General features: G+C 65.3%; 7 protein-coding genes across 7 annotated transcripts; 3 read left to right on the forward strand and 4 right to left on the reverse strand.

Moving 5' to 3' along the window:
* Window positions 1–675: 675 nt before the first annotated feature.
* PFL1_04903 (uncharacterized protein) lies at window positions 676–1,035 on the forward strand (the record flags this gene model as incomplete). The annotated part of the gene is made up of 1 exon (XM_007882433.1): window positions 676–1,035. The coding sequence occupies one exon, from the start codon at window positions 676–678 to the stop codon at window positions 1,033–1,035; it is 360 nt and encodes a 119-aa protein (XP_007880624.1).
* A 2,544-nt stretch (window positions 1,036–3,579) lies between these two features.
* On the forward strand, window positions 3,580–5,631 carry PFL1_04904 (uncharacterized protein; the record flags this gene model as incomplete). Its single annotated transcript, XM_007882434.1, has 1 exon — window positions 3,580–5,631. The coding sequence occupies one exon, from the start codon at window positions 3,580–3,582 to the stop codon at window positions 5,629–5,631; it is 2,052 nt and encodes a 683-aa protein (XP_007880625.1).
* Window positions 5,632–6,707: 1,076 nt separating this feature from the next.
* PFL1_04905 (uncharacterized protein) lies at window positions 6,708–7,890 on the reverse strand (the record flags this gene model as incomplete). Its single annotated transcript, XM_007882435.1, has 2 exons — window positions 6,708–6,748; window positions 6,885–7,890. 2 exons carry the CDS (start codon window positions 7,888–7,890, stop codon window positions 6,708–6,710), a joined length of 1,047 nt encoding a protein of 348 aa, XP_007880626.1.
* Window positions 7,891–8,984: 1,094 nt separating this feature from the next.
* On the reverse strand, window positions 8,985–9,815 carry PFL1_04906 (uncharacterized protein; the record flags this gene model as incomplete). The annotated part of the gene is made up of 1 exon (XM_007882436.1): window positions 8,985–9,815. One exon carries the CDS (start codon window positions 9,813–9,815, stop codon window positions 8,985–8,987), a length of 831 nt encoding a protein of 276 aa, XP_007880627.1.
* Window positions 9,816–11,046: 1,231 nt separating this feature from the next.
* Window positions 11,047–13,195, reverse strand: PFL1_04907 (uncharacterized protein; the record flags this gene model as incomplete). The annotated part of the gene is made up of 2 exons (XM_007882437.1): window positions 11,047–11,301; window positions 11,393–13,195. 2 exons carry the CDS (start codon window positions 13,193–13,195, stop codon window positions 11,047–11,049), a joined length of 2,058 nt encoding a protein of 685 aa, XP_007880628.1.
* A 500-nt stretch (window positions 13,196–13,695) lies between these two features.
* PFL1_04908 (uncharacterized protein) lies at window positions 13,696–14,993 on the forward strand (the record flags this gene model as incomplete). The annotated part of the gene is made up of 8 exons (XM_007882438.1): window positions 13,696–13,701; window positions 13,837–13,962; window positions 14,055–14,085; window positions 14,179–14,309; window positions 14,450–14,466; window positions 14,590–14,617; window positions 14,741–14,851; window positions 14,961–14,993. 8 exons carry the CDS (start codon window positions 13,696–13,698, stop codon window positions 14,991–14,993), a joined length of 483 nt encoding a protein of 160 aa, XP_007880629.1.
* Window positions 14,994–15,389: 396 nt separating this feature from the next.
* Window positions 15,390–16,422, reverse strand: PFL1_04909 (uncharacterized protein; the record flags this gene model as incomplete). The annotated part of the gene is made up of 5 exons (XM_007882439.1): window positions 15,390–15,441; window positions 15,561–15,642; window positions 15,741–15,807; window positions 16,084–16,158; window positions 16,330–16,422. The coding sequence occupies 5 exons, from the start codon at window positions 16,420–16,422 to the stop codon at window positions 15,390–15,392; spliced, it is 369 nt and encodes a 122-aa protein (XP_007880630.1).
* Between the last annotated feature and the right edge of the window lie 861 nt (window positions 16,423–17,283).

Below are 17,283 nucleotides of genomic sequence, written 5' to 3' on the forward strand. Positions count from 1 at the left end.
CCTACTCCCTCCGTCGTGCCGTTCGTCGACGTACGTCCTACGACCCCCNCCCCCCCCCCACCCACACTCCTTGCCAGCTATCGATCCGTACAAAGTTTTAAAGGCCATCCTGTATTCGAGGCGGGCGGTCCCCTTCTGTTTGCCCACCGACCTCGTCCACGCCAGACTGTATCACAGCATGGCGCCGGCGCCGCCGTCAACGCCGCACCGCCGACGCCGCATCGCCGACGCCCCAACCCGCTGCCTGCTGCTACAGAGGAGGCTGCTGTTGGGCACCTGCGGGCGGCGTCAAAGACCCTCTCTTCTCTTCCTCTTATTGATCGCCCGATGTTGATCTGTATCCGTCGCTGCGCCGTTGCCTGAATTTCGTGGCCGTTCCGCAGCAGTCAACCAACGTACGACGTGCATTCAGGTCCCGGCACAAGGCAGCGCAGCGTCCGGCGCCTACCGAGTTTGCACGTCGGGTTGCATTTGAGGCATCGTCGATCGTGCGAGCTGTGACACCAGGCTAGGATGCCTGCGGCCAGGCACAACGCACCACGCACGCAACGCGCACACATACAGGATGTACGTCGTCGTTGCGCTCGAGGCTGTCGACCCGACGGTGCGCCAGTTGATGGACGATGAGGTTCCCTTCCCGGCTTTTGTGTGTCTGTCTGCCTCGCCGATCATCGTATGCTGTACGTGCTGGCATGCTGCGCTGGCAGGCCCAGCATCCTCGACCCGACCATCCCCCGTCCGGCCTCGGCAAGCCGGGCCAGGCAGAAGATAGAGGGCGGGAAGCGCAGCCTGAGCGCAATCTGGTGCGAAGCGGTCCCGAAGGCGCCTTGGCTTCTTTGGTGCGCGACTGCAGCGGGCCACAGCGGGCTAATGCGCGGCGAGCGTGCTAGGCAGGTTTCGAGCAGCAGCAGCCTAGGTACTGTAGTAGGCTGGATGCCATACGCGTACGAAGTCGTCGTCGGCGCTGACCGCTTTGCCTGCGAGCAAAGCAAGCCGCCAGCCTGCTTGCTCTGGTCGCCGTCGCCGTCGTCGTGAAACGTGAGCGCCGCCCGGCGTCTGGACGGCGTGAGGGAGGCCAGGTCCGGCCGCGGCTGGCCAACCTGCCCGTGGCTCGACGTACAACAGTCCATCGTCGATCGTCGAGGATGGCGCCCGGTGTCAAAGAGATGGCCTGCCGTCCCGACCGGACGTACGGCCAAGGGGACAAAGGCTAGGACGTCCATACCACCCACGGTGTCGACGACGGATCGTTGGCAGCGCCCGATGCGATGCGAGGCAGCCCAGGCGGCCCAAAGGCCGTACATGGGCTGGTCGGCGTTTACGGCCGGATGCCGTAAGAGGCGCGATGGCGGTCGGTTCCTCGCCGTAGGTGGATCGAGGTGGTTTGGGTTGGGGCCGAGAGGATGCCCGGACGCCCGGAGGAGCCTAGCCCAGCTCAGCCAAGCCAAGCCAAGGAGAAGCAAGCAGAGGCGAAAGCAGAAGCAAGCAAGCAAGCAGGCGAAATTGGCCGCCCGACCGACCGCCCGCCCGCCTGTCGGACCGCCAGGGTCGCGCAGCCACGCCTGGCCGCATCACCGGGCCTGGTGGCTGGCTGGCTGGCTTTGCTTGCTTGCCTTGCTTGCAAGCATCTGCAGAGGACCCTGGCTGGCTGGCTGGCCGGCTGGCTGCCAGCCTGCGGTGCCGCCGCACATCCGCCCGCCCGCTCGCCAATGGAAATTATTTATTTATTTATTCATTCGCTGCGTCGATTCATGGGTCGCCTGGCTTGGCCGCCTGCCTGGCCTTGATTTCGGGCTCGGGTGGGAAGCAGAGCGCGGGAAAGCGGGGCGGGCGCGAGGATCGAGAAAAGGGAAAAACGGGCGCGCGCCAGCTGACGCCCGACGCCAGACGGACAGCCAGCCTGGGCCCTGAGCGCACCTAGCCTGGCCTCGGCTCACGGCGGGCCGCCTGCCTGCGAACGGTCGCTGCCGCTGCGCTGCTGGGCTTGGCTCGGATCATGCTCGAGCTTGCTTGCCTGCTTGCCTGCCTGCCTGCTGGCTGACGGGCTGGCTGGCAGGGCTGGCTGGCAGGGCTGGCTGGCGGGCTGACTTTTTTGGGCCGATTCGCAGGGATCGAATCGAGGGTCGGTTTTTCTGCTTGCCGCCCGCCGCTGCCGTCTCTCTGGCTGGCCGGCTGCCCAATCACGTCGTCGCCGCTGGGCCCAGCTCTCTCCCTAGCCTCTCTCTCTGGTCTGCCTCGCCAGCCCGGCCCCAGACTTTGAGGCGGCCCTCGCCATCACCCAAAACCGCGCCCGCCCGCCCGCCGCCACCACCACCACCACCATCTCTGCATCCCGTCGCTCCCCCCCTCCTTCTTGGTCGACCACCCGCGTTTACCAAGGAGGCATCCCCACCCTTTTCCCATCTCCTCCGGCCCCGCTCGTATTCCTCTATACAAACGCACCGCATTGACGCACATCTAACGACCAACCAGGTGAGCATCCATCTCAGCTGCCATTCTCGGCGCACAGTCCCGGACGTGCGCCGTGCAACCCATGCTTGGATCGCCGCACCGCTGGACCCTGGTGGCAGACGCAGCTCAGAGGACCCGGCGCCACTGCCATCATACACACATGCTGCTGCTGGCTTCCACTACTCCACCAGGGTAGTCGCACGCATTGTTCCTGCATCCACGTTCGCGTCTCTGTCTCGTCGTTCCGACCATGGCCCGTCGCTGATACACTACCCTGCACTGTTCTACCGCCCGAACCCCCATCCGCCTCGTTGCCCGTCTTCGCCCAGCAGCTGTTGTAACGACCTCACGAAACCCTTCTGATCGAGAGCCCCGCCCCCCGCCTCTTTCAACCTGCACCCGCACCCACAAACGCAACAATCACCGCCCGCCTGCCCGACCGCCCTCGCTCTCAATCACACCCGCCCGACCAGCCCACAACTGTCGACTCACGAACACCATCACGACCACGCACACTTGCACACGGCCGCCCCAAGCCGAGCGCTCGCCTGCCTCCCAACACTCTGTCACACCCAGCCTAGCACAGCGACCCACCCTTCAGCTGGCCTCTGACCTACAGCGAGCTAGACTAGCACCCGCCCGACGTTTCCCACCGCCTGCACACGCAAGCATTGACGCGAGCCGCACCATCTCACTTGCCGAACCTGCACCACCCATTGGCACCACCCACCCAGACCCGCCGAGCAGGCCGTCAAACGTGCGCAGACGCTCGCCGTGGATGCCTGCCTCGAGGTTTGCCCTCCCAGCCAAGACTCTCACGACCTTTTAACGAACCCTCTGCCCGTCCTACGACCACCGCCGTAGGCCCCGCAGACACGAGCCAGAGGCCTTCTTCTCCCGAACCCTCTGCAACGATCACGATCTACCTTCCCGACCACCGAGTTCCTCTAGTCTCTCCCGCACCCCCCGCTCCCGCGCACCGACCCGCCTATACAAGCGACTTCGACTTCTAATACCACCACCGCGATCTCCTCCGCCACCACCACCACCATCATCACATCTGGCCTCCCCTGTTACCTCCTCCGTCTTCACCCCCCACCACCATCGTCACCGCGTGTACGTACCAAGATGGACGAGCAGTACTTCAGCAGTCCCCACGACGGGTCGAGCTTCGACCTCGGCGGCTCCGGCTGCGCACCGATGGGCTTCTCGCCCTCGATCGACGCCAACGGCGGGCTGCCCTTCACCCTCAGCAACGGCCTCGAGACACCCTCGTCCTTCCTCATGGAGCTCCAGCGAAAGCGCGCCGACACCGTCACGACCCTCAAGCCCGATTTCGAGATCAGCACCCCGCTCGAGGTCGACGAAGACGGCATCGAGATCGACATCCCCGTCCGCAAGCGTGCCTTGCAGCGACTGTCGCTCACCTCGTCGATCGCCAGCTCCGCCCCCTCGACGGGCACTTCGGACCTCGACGGCTACGACCCCACCGGCTTTGAGTCCGAGAGCGATGCGCAGTCGTCGTCGTCGCCCACCGGCGAAGGTGCAGTCGGCGCTGCCCGTTGGGGCTTCAACGCTGCGCCCAGCCTGGCCGACCTGTCGGTGGCCTTCGCCGCCACCACGGACCGGACGCCTGACCTCGTGCACTGGCGGTCGAACACCACAATGCAGGCTTCCTACTACCAGCGCAACGTCCGCTCCCCCTCGGCCTCGAGCGCCCACGGCTACGACGCGTTCGACAACCTCGGCCACTCGACCGACTTTAGCTTTGCCGAGTTCATCGACGAGGACGCCAAGTCTACGTCGCAGGACGACGAGACAAAGATCCAAGAGGCCGTGGACGGCGCGCAGGCCCTGAGCCTGGCGTCGTCGGGATCCTCGGTCGGCCGACCCTCGCTCGTCGCTGCCGAGTCGTCCGACTCCGTCTTCTCCTTTGCGTCAACGTCGGCGCTGTCGGCTGCGGGACCCTCGACGCCGGTGAAGCAGAGCATGCCCTTGCCGTTTTACGGCCAGATCCCCAACCACGCCGTCAACAGTCCGCACTCGCCCGCGCTGCACCTGCTCGCTGCCGACCAGTCCCCCACCACCGTGTGCGGCGTCACCGAGCCCCACACCTGCTCCCAGGCGTGCCAGTTGCCCAGCGACATGGGCGGTCAGCACGCTGCCCCGACGGCCGCCGCCGCCTACGCTGCTCAGCACCGCGCCGCGCTCCCGCCGCACCTCGGTCAGGCGGCGATGGGATCCCCCTTCCACTCGCCCGTCGCCGCGGCGGACCCGCACCAGTGGCCAGTGCCCCGGCCGCTTCACCTGCACGACATTGGCGTCGCCACCCACGGGTACCCGACGCAGGCCATGTCGTTCTCGCAGAGCGCGCCGTCGCATGTGGCGCAGAACCCCGAGATGTTCGGCGCCGGCCTGATGGCGTCGCCGGTGCCCTCGTCGCCCGCGTTCAGCGCGAGGAGCAGCTCGCCCTACCCGACCCCGGTGCGGCCGATGTACCCGAGCGCGCTGCTGCAGCAGCACCAGCCGCAGCCGCACCCGCACCCGCTCGGACTTGGCGTGGCCGGCCCGTCGTCGCAGGCCGCGAGCGAGGGTCCCGACTCGCCGATGACCAAGGCGCAGCAGCTGGTCCAGCACCTATGGAACCCCTACGCCGGCCTGATCACCAAGCGATCGCGCGGCCGCCGCGTGCCCAGCAAGCCCGAGGAGATGAACAACCTCGGCAAGAGCGGCAAGGTGTACACGTGCAAAGTGCCCGGTTGCGGCAAGTGCTTCAAGCGCAGCGAGCACCTCAAGCGCCACGTCCGCAGCATCCACACCGACGACAAGCCCTTTGTCTGTTCCTATCCCAACTGCCAGAAGCGCTTCAGCCGCCACGACAATCTCAACCAACACGCGCGCGTGCACTCTTCCACGGCGTCGGGCGGTCCGGCGAGGGAGGGGCCTGGTCCGATGAGCCAGATCAACGAGGACGGCTCGGCGGCGACGACGACGGCGTCTTCGTCGGCGTACGCCGGCTACGGGATCGAGATGCAGGATGCCAACCTGGCCATGCAGCGCGAAGGCTACTTTTCGTTCGACAGCGGCGCAGCACCCGGCCATGCAGATGGGCGGATGCCGACGGCAGCGCCTTCGATCGGCATCGACGGCTACCCCGCCGGCCTCGGTGAGCACCAGTGACGGCAGACGTTGATCGTCCGCCGTGACAAGGATGCGTCGCCGCCGCAGTCGGAACCAGGGTTCCGCACTGCGGCCTGGACAATACGCGCAGGACCTCGGTCTCGCCTCGCTGCCGCGACCGCGACCGCCTCGCTTTGCATCGTCGTTCCCTCTCCCTTCCCCTGATCCGCCGATACCCGTTGCCCTCTCCCCTTGCGGATGGACTCAGCCATCCCTGTCGACCGCCCTCCCGCGGCGTCGCTCTTGCGGACCGGCGCCTAACTCTCCGACCCACCAACCCGCCTTGGCTGCTCAGCCTCGATCGACACCGGCCGACCTCGCGCTTGAAGGGCCGTCGCACACGCGCATGCGCCCGCCAAGTCTCGATCCTCCGATCCCCCCTGTCGGGTCAGCCGGCCCAACCTCGATCGGTGCACCCTTCTAACGATCCGCCACCCCACGGAACTGTTTCTCAACCCGTCTGTCCGTGTATGGACTCTTGTTCTTTCGCTCTTCGTCCTTCGTCCGGGGCCCTTGCCCTCTTCTCCCGAGCCTGTACCATCTGAACACTATCTAGCCCCTCTTCCTTCTAGCCTTGGGCCCCCATCTCCCCCCTTTGCGCTTTCCGTTTTCTCAGTCTCGCCACCATCGTGGCGCCTGTCTCTTCTCCCCTTATCCGCCCTACTCAATTTCCTTGTCGTCGGCGAGACATTTGTTGTCTCTCTATCCCTCTTCCTTTCCCGCGCTCCAGTTCACGGACACTATCACCCTCCCCTCTTCCTCGACGTCGTCGTTACTTTGCGTTTTCTCGACCTCTTCCACGTCGTCTGGTGAATACCATCTAATCCCGCCTTGTCCACACCCCGATATGACCCCCCGCGTCCTTGTGCTGTCCCTGGTCTGGTCTGGTCTGGTCTGGTCTGGTCTGGTCTGGCCTGACGGCGGCGGCGGCGGCGGCGGTGATGTGATACACATGGTTTGCTCGTCGTCGACATGACGAGGACGGGGGCGTGTCCATCTGTCGGTATCCTCTGTCTCATCTGGCCCGCTCAGAGCACCACGACGACGACGACGACGACGATGACGACGACGCCTCTTCACGCCACCTGACGGAACTTGTCCGTGGCCTGGATGAGCTCTGTTAGAAGGCAGGCGGGCGAGTGGAAAGGAGAAAGGGGGAAGGGGATGGGACGATGTGGTGAGCGACGCCGTCTCAGCTGCTGAAATCACTCGGAGCCCGGACAGAGCGACCATCGAGGCCGCTCGCTACCCACTATCGGTGATGCCAGGTTCCTTTGCCGAGTGCCCGGCGTCGGGGATCATGTGGAACTCGGCCTCGGGCCAGGCGCGGTGGAGGGACCAGGCGGTGGTGGCGGGGCAGACCATGTCGTACCTGCCCTGAACAATGACGGCGGGGATGTGTCGGATGCGGTCGACGTTTTCCCTCTCGAGGAGCTGGCCGTCGTCCATCCAGCCGTGGTGTTGGAAAAAGTGGTTCTCGATGCGCGCAAACGCCAGGGCCCACTTGTCCTCTTCGCCGCGCCGGAGCGACTCGGCGTCGACGTAGAGCTTGCACGTGGCGTTTTCCCACGTCGACCACCGGCGCGCCGCGTCGAGGCGCACGTCGGCCGACTCGGACGTGAGGCGCTTGTGGTAGGCCGCGATAAAGTCGTCGCGCTCGCCCTCGGGGACGCCGTCGCGGTAGGGCTCCCACTGCTCGGGAAAGACGTGCGAGGCGCCCTCCTGGTAGAAGAAGAGGAGTTCGGAGCGGCGCAGCGTAAAGATGCCGCGGAGGACGAGGGCCGAGACGGGCTGCGGGTGCTTCTGGGCGTAGGCGAGGGCGAGCGTCGATCCCCAGCTGCCGCCAAAGACGAGCCACTTGTCGACGCCAAACTTGGTGCGCAGCCGCTCAATGTCGGCGACGAGGTGCCAGGTGGTGTTGTCGACCAGGTCGGCGTGGGGCGTGGAGCGGCCGGCGCCGCGCTGGTCAAAGGTGAGGATGCGGTAGTGGGCCGGGTCAAACCAGCGCCGGTCGTCCTTTGAGATGCCGCCGCCGGGCCCGCCGTGGAGGAAGACGGCGGGCTGGCCGTTTGGGTTGCCGCTCCACTCGTAGTAGAGCGAGTGGCGCGAGTCGACCTGGCAGTGGCCCGATTCGTACGGCTCCACGTCGGGGTAGAGGGTGCGCAGCGTCGACTTGGGCTCCGAGAGGGACCGAGCCGAGGCGCTGTAGTCGATGGCGCTCGAGGCCGGCGCTCCCAGCTTGGTCGTGGAGGAAGACATGGCGGCGGCGGCGGCGTCGGCGGCGTCGGCTGTGGTCAGAGACGAGGTGGAGAGAGCTGCAGAGGAGGAGCCCTTGCAGCGGCGAGTCGAAGAGAGGACGGGGCGACGTGGGGATGTGTGACGATCACGGAGAGCGTAGCCGACGAGGAGAGGGGTGCGAAGATGAGGTCGACAGGAGGCAACAAGGCCGAGGGACATGAAGCGGGAGTGGGTGTAGTTGGGGAGGGAAACGACGAGTCGAGGCCACGGAGGGGCCCAGCAGCTTTAAAAGTCCAGTCGCGGGCGGCGAGCAAGGCATGGTCCGGGCGACCGACGTCCGCATCAAGAAGGGGGAGAAAGCTCGGGCCATGCCTTCGTCCAGCCACCTGCCGCTCTGCGCCGTCCCTCGGCCCTGCCTGACCCACGCGGATCCTCCATCGGCCCTCTCTGGCCGCCTCGGCATCGCCGCCTCCTTTTCTCACTACACACCTTGCCGCCGCCGCCGCCTTTCGAGTCGGCCTTCATGCTCCCGTGGCATTCTTGCGCGGACGGATCCGATCAAGATCCCGCAGCGGCGCATGAAGCGATGCCACGCCCGCTCCGTCATTCGGTAGTCGGCCACGCAGCGAGCGAGCGACCTTTCTCTCTGGCACCTGGCAAGCCTCCGGGCCAGATCGTAGATCCGAGTCCGCCACTCTGCTGGGCGCGCGACCTCAACACGGCGTCTGATGTCCACGACGGAGACCGTCTTCGTTTGCAGTCCGTGCCTGCGCAAGGTGGAAGGGCGAGGTATACAAAGGAGAGGACCATCAAGCCAGTAAGGGTTACACGAGGGAACGAACGGTGGCCAGGAAAACGAGCGTGAGAGGAGGGAGCGGCGCATCAGAGCAGCAGATCGAGCAAAGCCGAGGTCGAGGCGGGAAGCAGTGAGGAAAGAAAGCAGGGACAAGGCCGCAGTCGACATCGCGGTGGTATCAAAACGGGAGAGGCACAGTGGAAGGTTTGGCTCGGCATGGCCAGGCGGCCTACGTCCGGGCCCGTCGACCTCAGTCGGGCGGCCCGCGACGACGGAGGTGAAACCTTTGGAAGGGAGGAGGAGGTTTGAGCCCGCGTGCTCAGTACTCCTGGTAGCCGCGGTGGCTGCGCCTCTCGCCCATGACGCGGGCGACGTCCATCTGCTTCCTGCGCTTGACCTCGTCCTCCTCTTCCTTGGGCGGGCGCGTCATGCCGAGGGCCTTGAGGACGTAGGGCAGCGCAAAGTGGACGACCATGACAAAGAAGACGGTGGCCAGCGTCACCCACGACACGGCCACCGTGGCGCGGTAGGTGCGGTAGTGGAGGTAGTTGTTGCGGCGCAGGTAGGCGTTGGCCTGGGCCAGCGTGTCGATGTTGGCCCACTCGCCCAGGGCGGAAAGCTGCTGCGTGGTGCCGTAGGGCGTGACGGCCGACTGGGAGGCGGCAAACTGGTTGTAGATGGAGCGGAGCAGCGTCTTGTCGGCCACGGTGAAGGGCTCGCGGTAGGCGGGTCCCTGCCCGAACGTCATGGTCTTCATGACGCTGTAGGCGGTGTAGGCGGCTGCGATGCCGGCATAGGCGCCGCTGAGGATGAGGAGGACGAGGCCGGTGAGGACGTAGGCGTAGGTGCCCTTTCCGGTGCGCTCGCCGCGACGCTTTGGGAACTGGCAGCAGGCGAGGACGAGGGCGACGAGGGAAAAGGCAAAGGCGACCGACGAGATGGCGAGGAGGGCGACGTCGACGGTGCGGATGCCGTTGTCCTCGATGGTGACGAGGTTGTTGATGGTGGCCTTGTCGCGCAGGCGGGCAAAGAGGACAATGTCGTGACCCGAGAGACCCATGAGCGAGGCCGAGAAGCCCATGACGGCGAGCAGCAGGGGCAACTCGAGGATCTGGGGCGCGACAGGCGCCCGCGAGTAGGGAGGGGCCATGGTGAAGGGCGGGGCGCGGGGCGGGGGGCGAGGTCGAGGAAGAAGGCGACGTCGGGGGTGCCAGATCGGATGGCGTCGGTGTCGGCCTGGTGGAGAATGGGGCGCGGGCGAGGGGAGAAGGTAGGGAAGGAGGGGAGCGGAAGGGAGCGGAGGGAACGACGACGACGACGGCGAAGACGGCGACGAGCGGATGGCAGGCAATGAGGTCGAGGTGGATGAGGTCGTGGAGCGAGGCGTAGGCCGGCTGCTGGGCCAGGCCAGGTCAGGGCAGAGGAGGGCGGGGCAGCGCTGATGACCTTTGACCTCTCCATCCCGACCAGGCCGTCTCCGGGGGGCGAGCCGACCTCGACCTCGACCTCGACCTCGGACGCCTGGCCAGGTCAGGCCAGACCAAGGCCAAGCCCCGCCTTTGGCCAAATGAAACGAGCGAGGGCTAACCGAGGCGGATCGAGGGCCGACCGCGCCTTTCCTTTTGGCTCAATCAGGAGCGGGCGCGAGCAGGCAGCCAAGGCCAAACATCTCGCTGCGCACACCTGTTCTCGCCCTCTTCCATCGTCGACGCCGCTGTCGCCATCGTTGACACGACCGCCTGCCTGCTTCGAAGAGAGGGATGAGCACGCTTTCGCCCTCTAAACCCATCGCAAAGTGTGAGCCAAGGGGCAGCAGGCAGAGGTGAGCGCAGAGCAAGAGCCTGGGCGGGAAAAGCAAGAGGGCTTTGAACCCCGCAATCGGTACGCGGGTTTTCACGTCGCAGCAGCAGCAGCAGCAGGCTCGTCTGATGGCGCGAGGGTGTTCGGCAACCGCCGCTGCTGCTGCCGCCTGGTCCTGCAGAAGATGGTTCGACTGCATCATCACCCCGCGCTGCCCTGCCTGCCTCTGCTCGCGCCTGCTAGATCGGCCTGGAAATAAAACGAGCAGGCCTGGCAGCCTAGGCAGGCATACAGAGCTCTGGCCTCCGCCGCTGTCGTCGTCGGATGTTGCTGGCTGGTTCCCGCTCAGACTCGACGTGTGCAAGCCGGGTGGGGGCCCATCTCGACACGTAACTCTTCTCCTTTCTCGGGTCCTCGTCCCGCTGACCACAGAACGACACGATCACGAGGAGCTGTGGGAGACAGAAGTTCGAGGGTATGTGATGATGTCGTCGTGATCGTCTCGAGGCGACCTCTACAGAAACGTATGTAGCCACCTCGCTGTCCACGACGAGGGCCGCGTCAGGCGCCTGCCTGACCGGCTAGCACTTGCGATCGATGCCGCGCCGCCGCTCCTCGTCGCGATACTCAAACATGACCTGCACCCCGACAAACAGCGTCGCGCACGCCGCCACCAGAAACTGCACCCCCTGCCAGCTACCCAGGATCTGGCGGTACATGTACTGGATACCGTCGACGCCAATGGCGAACCCTACCAGGTTGGCCGTCATCATCAGCAGCACGTTGAACACACCCCCAAGCGCGCACAGGTGCCGGTACCACCAGCGAGAGCCGTACTGCAGCCAGGTCAAATCGAAACGGGGACGTCGAGATCGTCAGCAGACGCTTTCCCCTCCCACCGCCCCGCGCGCTCGGACTCGGACTCACCTTGGCTTCCGTAAAGACGGCCTTGCCCACCAGCTCCGGCAGGATGAAAAACGTAATGAGCCAGCCCCACGTCAGCAGCTTGAGGCTGAGGTCGTGCCAGAGCGCGACAAAGGTAAAGACGAGCAGCGTGGCCACCACGCGGTTGCGCGTGCCGCCGACGGGCACGTAGATGTAGCGCACCGTCCAGAGGTTGTAGCTGCGGTGCCAGCTGCGCCAGAATCCCAGCGTCGAGTAGTTGTTGGCCATGCAGCGGATCATGTTCTCGGGCGCATCGACGCCGTCGCACATGGCCCACAGCCGGAAAAAGCGCCAGGGGACCAGCAGCTTGAGCCACACGATGATGAGGTTCCAGAAGCCAATCATGCTCAGCTCGAGCGGCGTCGCGCCGTCCCACGCCTTTGAGTCCTTGATGGCGTTGACGTAGATGTAGTGCAGGATCAGCTCCATGGTCAGCAGGCACACGAGGAAGCGCACCGCGTACGACACCACCGACCGCGCCGCGATCGTCGTGGGCCGGTAGATCTGCGAGGTGAAGTCGTTGAACGTCATGATCGGACCGGCGATAAAGAGCGGCGGGTAGCAGACGTAGATGAAGTAGTGCACGAAGCTGTACTGCTCCGGCGGCCGCGACGTCGACGCGCGCTGACGGGGCGAGGGCGCGTCGTCGCCGTCGCCGTCGCCGTCGGCGCCATCGACGTACCTGGCGTGCTGGGGCCGCTGCGCGGGCTGCTGCTTGGCCCAGTGCAGGTCCATCGAAAACGAGACGAGGCGCAGCATGGTGATGTTGAAGTTGATCTGCCAGCGCGGCAGCACGCCCTGGTAGTCGTCGAGGAAGGCGAGGGCGTGCCACATCTTGCCGTACTTGAAGCCGTCGTTCCAGTGGATGGCAAACAGCGAGCCGACGTTGAGCGTCCAGATGACGATGGGTGCGATGCGCTTGCCGCCGAGCGCGTGGGCCACGGCATAGTTGGTCGCCAGTACCAGCATGAGCTTGGCAGCGTTGGTGCCGTGGAGCGCCGTGATGAAGATGGCCGTAAAGACGAGCAGGAACGCCTTGCGGTGGTTGCGGGGCTCGGCTGAGCGGCTGCCTGCGCCGACGCGTCGGTAGCCCGCGGTCGAGGTCGACCGGGACGCAGGAATGCTGCTGGCGGTGTACGAGATGAGGAGGTAGATGGCCATGATGCCGACGAGCGGCGGGATATAGTCGCGGAAGGAGCGATACTGGAAGTCGCTGTCGTCCCTGTGCCGACCGGCGATCCACCCTGGCCGGAGGTGCCAGGCGTACTTGCTGTAGTTGGGGTTCGAGGGCTGGCTGAGCTGTACTGGCACCCAGACCATGAGCGGGACCATGACGAGGAAGACGAGGGCGTAGAAGCGGAACTCGAGCGTGTGCCAGCGCCCACGCTTGGGCCTGTTGGCGACGCCGGTGCTGTTGCTCTGCGAGGGCCTGGAAGAGTGCGAGGACCTGACGCCGTCGCCTGGCTTGTCGAGGGGACCGGTATCGACGGTGAGGCTCGCTACGCCCTTTGATCCAAACAGCCTCCTCTGCATCGACGATGACGGCTCGCTCCCGACGGCAGCCTTGGAGGCCGACGAGACCGCCCTCCTGCCATCGGCTGACCCGCCGGCGCTGGGCCGAGGCGGGTAGGTGCCGTCATCGACCTGGGACCAGCCGCGGCCGGCGCCGGAGCGCGAGGCGGCGGCCAAGGACTGGTTCGAGGTGCTTCCGCTCATGAGGTTTGCATCTTGCTCCGTATAGTGAGGCTGGGGGGTTGCACGGGTCTCGAAGTGGGTCGGTAGCATGAAACGGGGTTGCGAGCCTCTTGGTGTCTTCGGAACGAACCGCTGCGGTTTCTAGCTCTGCCAGCTCGGGCCGGCCGACTGGTCGATGCGCTGTATGATTCGGACGCAAGGGCTCGGGCTCGCCGAGTGGAAGTCACAGCGCGAATGGAGAGGGATAGTCGGGTGGTGGAAGAAGGCGGGAAGGGCCATCGAGGTGTTGGACTGGCCCTCCCGCTCGCCTGCTGGCCAGCGAAGCAAGCAAGCAAAGCAGCTGGCGCCGGAAATTCACTCGAAAATCAGCGACTGGACCGAGCGCAGCCCCTCGTCCCGCCCCGCCTGGCCTCACCGCAACCGCCATGCATCTCTCCACCACATCGCCAACCCTATCCCATCGCTTTGACCCCGCGCACCATCACCAGCGCCACTTCAGCGCTCTTTGCTGCCACCGCCTCGCAAACAGCACTCATCGGCTGCTCAGTACCACTGCATCGACCCCCTGACAGGCAAGACTACCGGACACGATGGCGGTGAGTTCCGTCACCGTTCTCCTTCGAGGTCCGCCCCCCGCGGTCGTTGCTGCCCGGCACGGCCTCTCGCTGATCAGCTCTCGCATCTCGACGCTTCCACCTGTCCTCGCTCTCGAACCGGCTGACGCCCCGCAGATCAACTGGATCCTGCTCATCTCGAGGCAGGGCAAGGTTCGCCTCGCCAAGTGGTTCACCACCATGAGCCCCAAGGCCAAGACCAAGATCATCAAGGACGTCACCCAGCTCGTCCTGGCCAGGAGGGTGAGCAGAGAGGCCCGCAGGCCTCCCCATCATGGTCGACGCACGCACTGACACCTTCGGCCCGGCTTCCTCTGCTTTCGACCCTCGTCCAGACGCGGATGTGCAACTTCCTCGAATACAAAGGTGCGCTGGCCCGCAGCAGCCACTACCGCTTCAGCGCGACGGTGTTGCTGATCCGCTTCTCGCGCTCGTCACCCTTTCCCCCCTCGCCGACAGACTCAAAGGTCGTGTATAGGCGGTACGCCTCGCTCTTCTTTGTCACGGGCATCAGCCAGGGCGACAACGAGCTGGTGACGCTCGAAATCATCCACCGCTACGTCGAGATCCTCGACCGCTACTTTGGCAACGTGAGTCGATCAGGGGCCGCATCAGCATGCCATTCGGACCGGAGCACCGAGGCCTAGCGTGACCAGGCTGCGGGTGATTGACTGACCGACTTGCGGCAAGCCTTCTTCGCGCTCCCATGCACCCGCCGTGCCGTCGACAGGTCTGCGAGCTGGATCTGTAAGTGTCCCGGCCGCACGATCCGCCTACCCCTTGTCCAATGTTCGTTCGCACTGACCAATCGATCCCATACCCGCTCGCGCTCGCGCTCTCCATCCCCTCGCCTTCCTCCTCGTCCCAAAGCATCTTCAACTTCCAAAAAGCCTACGCCGTAAGTCAAGCCGTGTCTGGCTCCCAATCCTCCGCAACCCTCATCAATCTCGTCACTCGGCCCACCAACTTACCATGCCCCGTTCATCTCCCTCCCCTTCCTCATCGACCGCCCACCACACAGATTCTGGACGAGCTGATTATAGCGGGCGAGATGCAGGAGTCGAGCAAGAAGTCGGTGCTGCGCACCGTGAGCCAGAGCGACTCAATCGAAGAGGCCGAACAGAGCGAAGACGTGAGTGTGCACCCCCCCCGCCCTGTTCCCTGCTTCCAGCATCGCGCATCGTCCGTCTGACCCGTCATTTGGCACTCTTGTTTCCTTCCGTCGTGGGGGCCCTTGGCAGTCGCTGGCGAGGATCGGTAGTCGCTCTGGCTGACGAGACGCGGGCAGCAGGCAAGCAAGCCAGCAAGCAAGCAAGCAGTCCGTTCCGCCCGTCCTCACCTGTATACTAGTCCCGCCAACTCACGGCCCGCTGAAGCCGACACGTCGCTGCCATCGCTTCCTTGCCCTGCGCGCGTGCCGTCTCTTGTGTGCGCGACAGGCAGATTGCGCCACGTCCATGGCACAGCGCGCCCTCTCGCTTCGTTGTCTTATCGGATCGTCTCATATTACCGTCAAGCTACTATCCGCGTGGAGCGGCGTGGTGGGGGAGACACGGAGGAGATGCAGGGAGGGTGGGAAAAGAGTAGACGAGCAAGGAACCGACCATCTGTATCCCGCATGTATCTCGGCCGCCGCCAGCGCCGGGTGGTGGAGGGTCCACGTACGACGTTTAGAGCTTGGCGCGCTGGCTCTTGAGGACACCGTCAAGCTTCGTGGCAAGCCTGTGTGCGCCGGACGAAGGGGGAAGGGGAGAAGAGAGAAGGAGAGGATGATCAGTCGGACCGCTCAACAGCGAGCACCAGAGACACAGAGAAGGCCAGCGAGGATGGCGGATGCTCACATGACGTTGCCCTTGACCTTGAGCTTGCCCGACATGAAGGCCTTCTGTCCGTTGAGCTTGCCGTCGGCCATGTCCATGAAGGCTGGCAGGTCACGAGCGGGTGCGGAGGGAAGGAGAGGGAGCAGGGATGTCAGATTGACTGCGTCAACCGTAGAGCGGTTAGGATGCGGCCACACTCACTGTCGTCGGAGCAGTTGATGGTGACGTCGGCCTTGCCCTTGGCCTTGCCCTCGTAAGCCTCACCGCCCTGTGGAATGGCAGAAACAGCGCCGACGAAGCGGGTAGGAGATGGTCCAAACGATGTGATCAGCGTCCATTGTCCGGTCAACTGCGCTCCCCACTGAGTGTCGAGAGAGAGCAGCGGAGAGCCACGGCAGGCGACAGCCCAGTCTCTCCGAGCGCGGATGCAATCAGAGTCGCTCTGTGCAACCCGACTGACTGATCGACGGTCTCGAACGAGATGGAAGGCGGCTGCTGCTGCCGCCGACCGCCGATTCGCCGCTGGTCCGCAGCGCATGCTCACCTTCTTGAGGTCGATGGTCCAGACGAGCTCCTCGCCCTTGGAGTTCTTGATGTGCATCTCAAAGACGCCGTTGGTCTGCACAGAGAGAGAGAGGAAGGGGGAGCAAGCAGGAAGGACGAGAGCAGAGAGAGAGAGGGGCACAGACTTGAGCAATCCATCCAACTTGGCCGTAGTCCGGAACGCAGTCGGAGCGGCGGTGTCTGCGGTCCGCCGACTGAAGAGCTCTTCGGACAGTGGGGTGCTCACCTTCTTCTTGATGTCGGCCTTCTCCTTGTCGTCCATGCCCTTGAGGCCGTCGGTGATCTGCTCGAAGAGAGCCTTGGACTTGTGGTCGGCCATTGTGAATGCGAGTGTCGGGTGGTGCGAGGAGAGAGAGTGAGTGTGCGGGTGAAGAAGGACAGAGAGCGAGAGTGGACGGGTTGCTAGACAGGGTGGTTGTGGGGAGAGAGGAGGACGGGCGAGCAGGAATGCGGGGCAGGGCCTTATATTGCCATCGGGCGGTGGATCGACTGCCATCAGCGGCGCGGCTCACGCACGACGTCAAGCGGCGGCGCGGGGCCAAGCGACCGAAAGCGAGCGAGGGAGCGAGCCAACGAGCGAGCAAGCTGGCGCAGCCCCCGGCCCAGCCCATCCCAGCCCAGCGTAGCCCAGCCTTGCCTCGCCTGCCTGCCTGCCTGCTTGGGGACCTGGTCAGGAGACGGGGGCCCACCGAGCGAGGGCCAGAGCGAGGATCAGGGTCAGCCCTGCTGGCCGGCCGGGGGGCCAAAGAAGTTCAGCGTGATTCCTCGTCCTCGTCCGTCCGTCCATCGCTGCGCTGCGCTCCCCTGCATGCAGCTGCTGGACGGCTGGTCGCCCGCCCACCCGTCTGGCTGGCTGACAGAAGGGAGCATGAGAGGCGAGCGAGCGAGCAGCCGAGTCCGGAAGCCCCCCTCCTCGGCCTGGCTGGCCAGGCAGGGCAGCGTCACGGCGCTTTTTCGCCCGCCCCGCCAGGCCGCTGCCTCCCTCCATCCATCCATCCGTCCGTCCGCCTGCAGCCCGCCTCCCAGAATGCGGGCCAACCAGCCCTGCCACGCCAAGGGTGTCAGGCTAGGGCACGACCGGCCGCCGACCCGATCATCCTCCTTTGTCCATGCATCCTCTGCGCCGGCTTGTTTGCGGGGTCGCCGAGGTCCGCTTGGCTTTCCTCGCAACCCCTCTGCC

The sequence above is a fragment of the Pseudozyma flocculosa genome, assembly GCF_000417875.1.
Source record: "Pseudozyma flocculosa PF-1 unplaced genomic scaffold scaffold00017, whole genome shotgun sequence".
Taxonomy (NCBI): domain Eukaryota; kingdom Fungi; phylum Basidiomycota; class Ustilaginomycetes; order Ustilaginales; family Ustilaginaceae; genus Pseudozyma; species Pseudozyma flocculosa.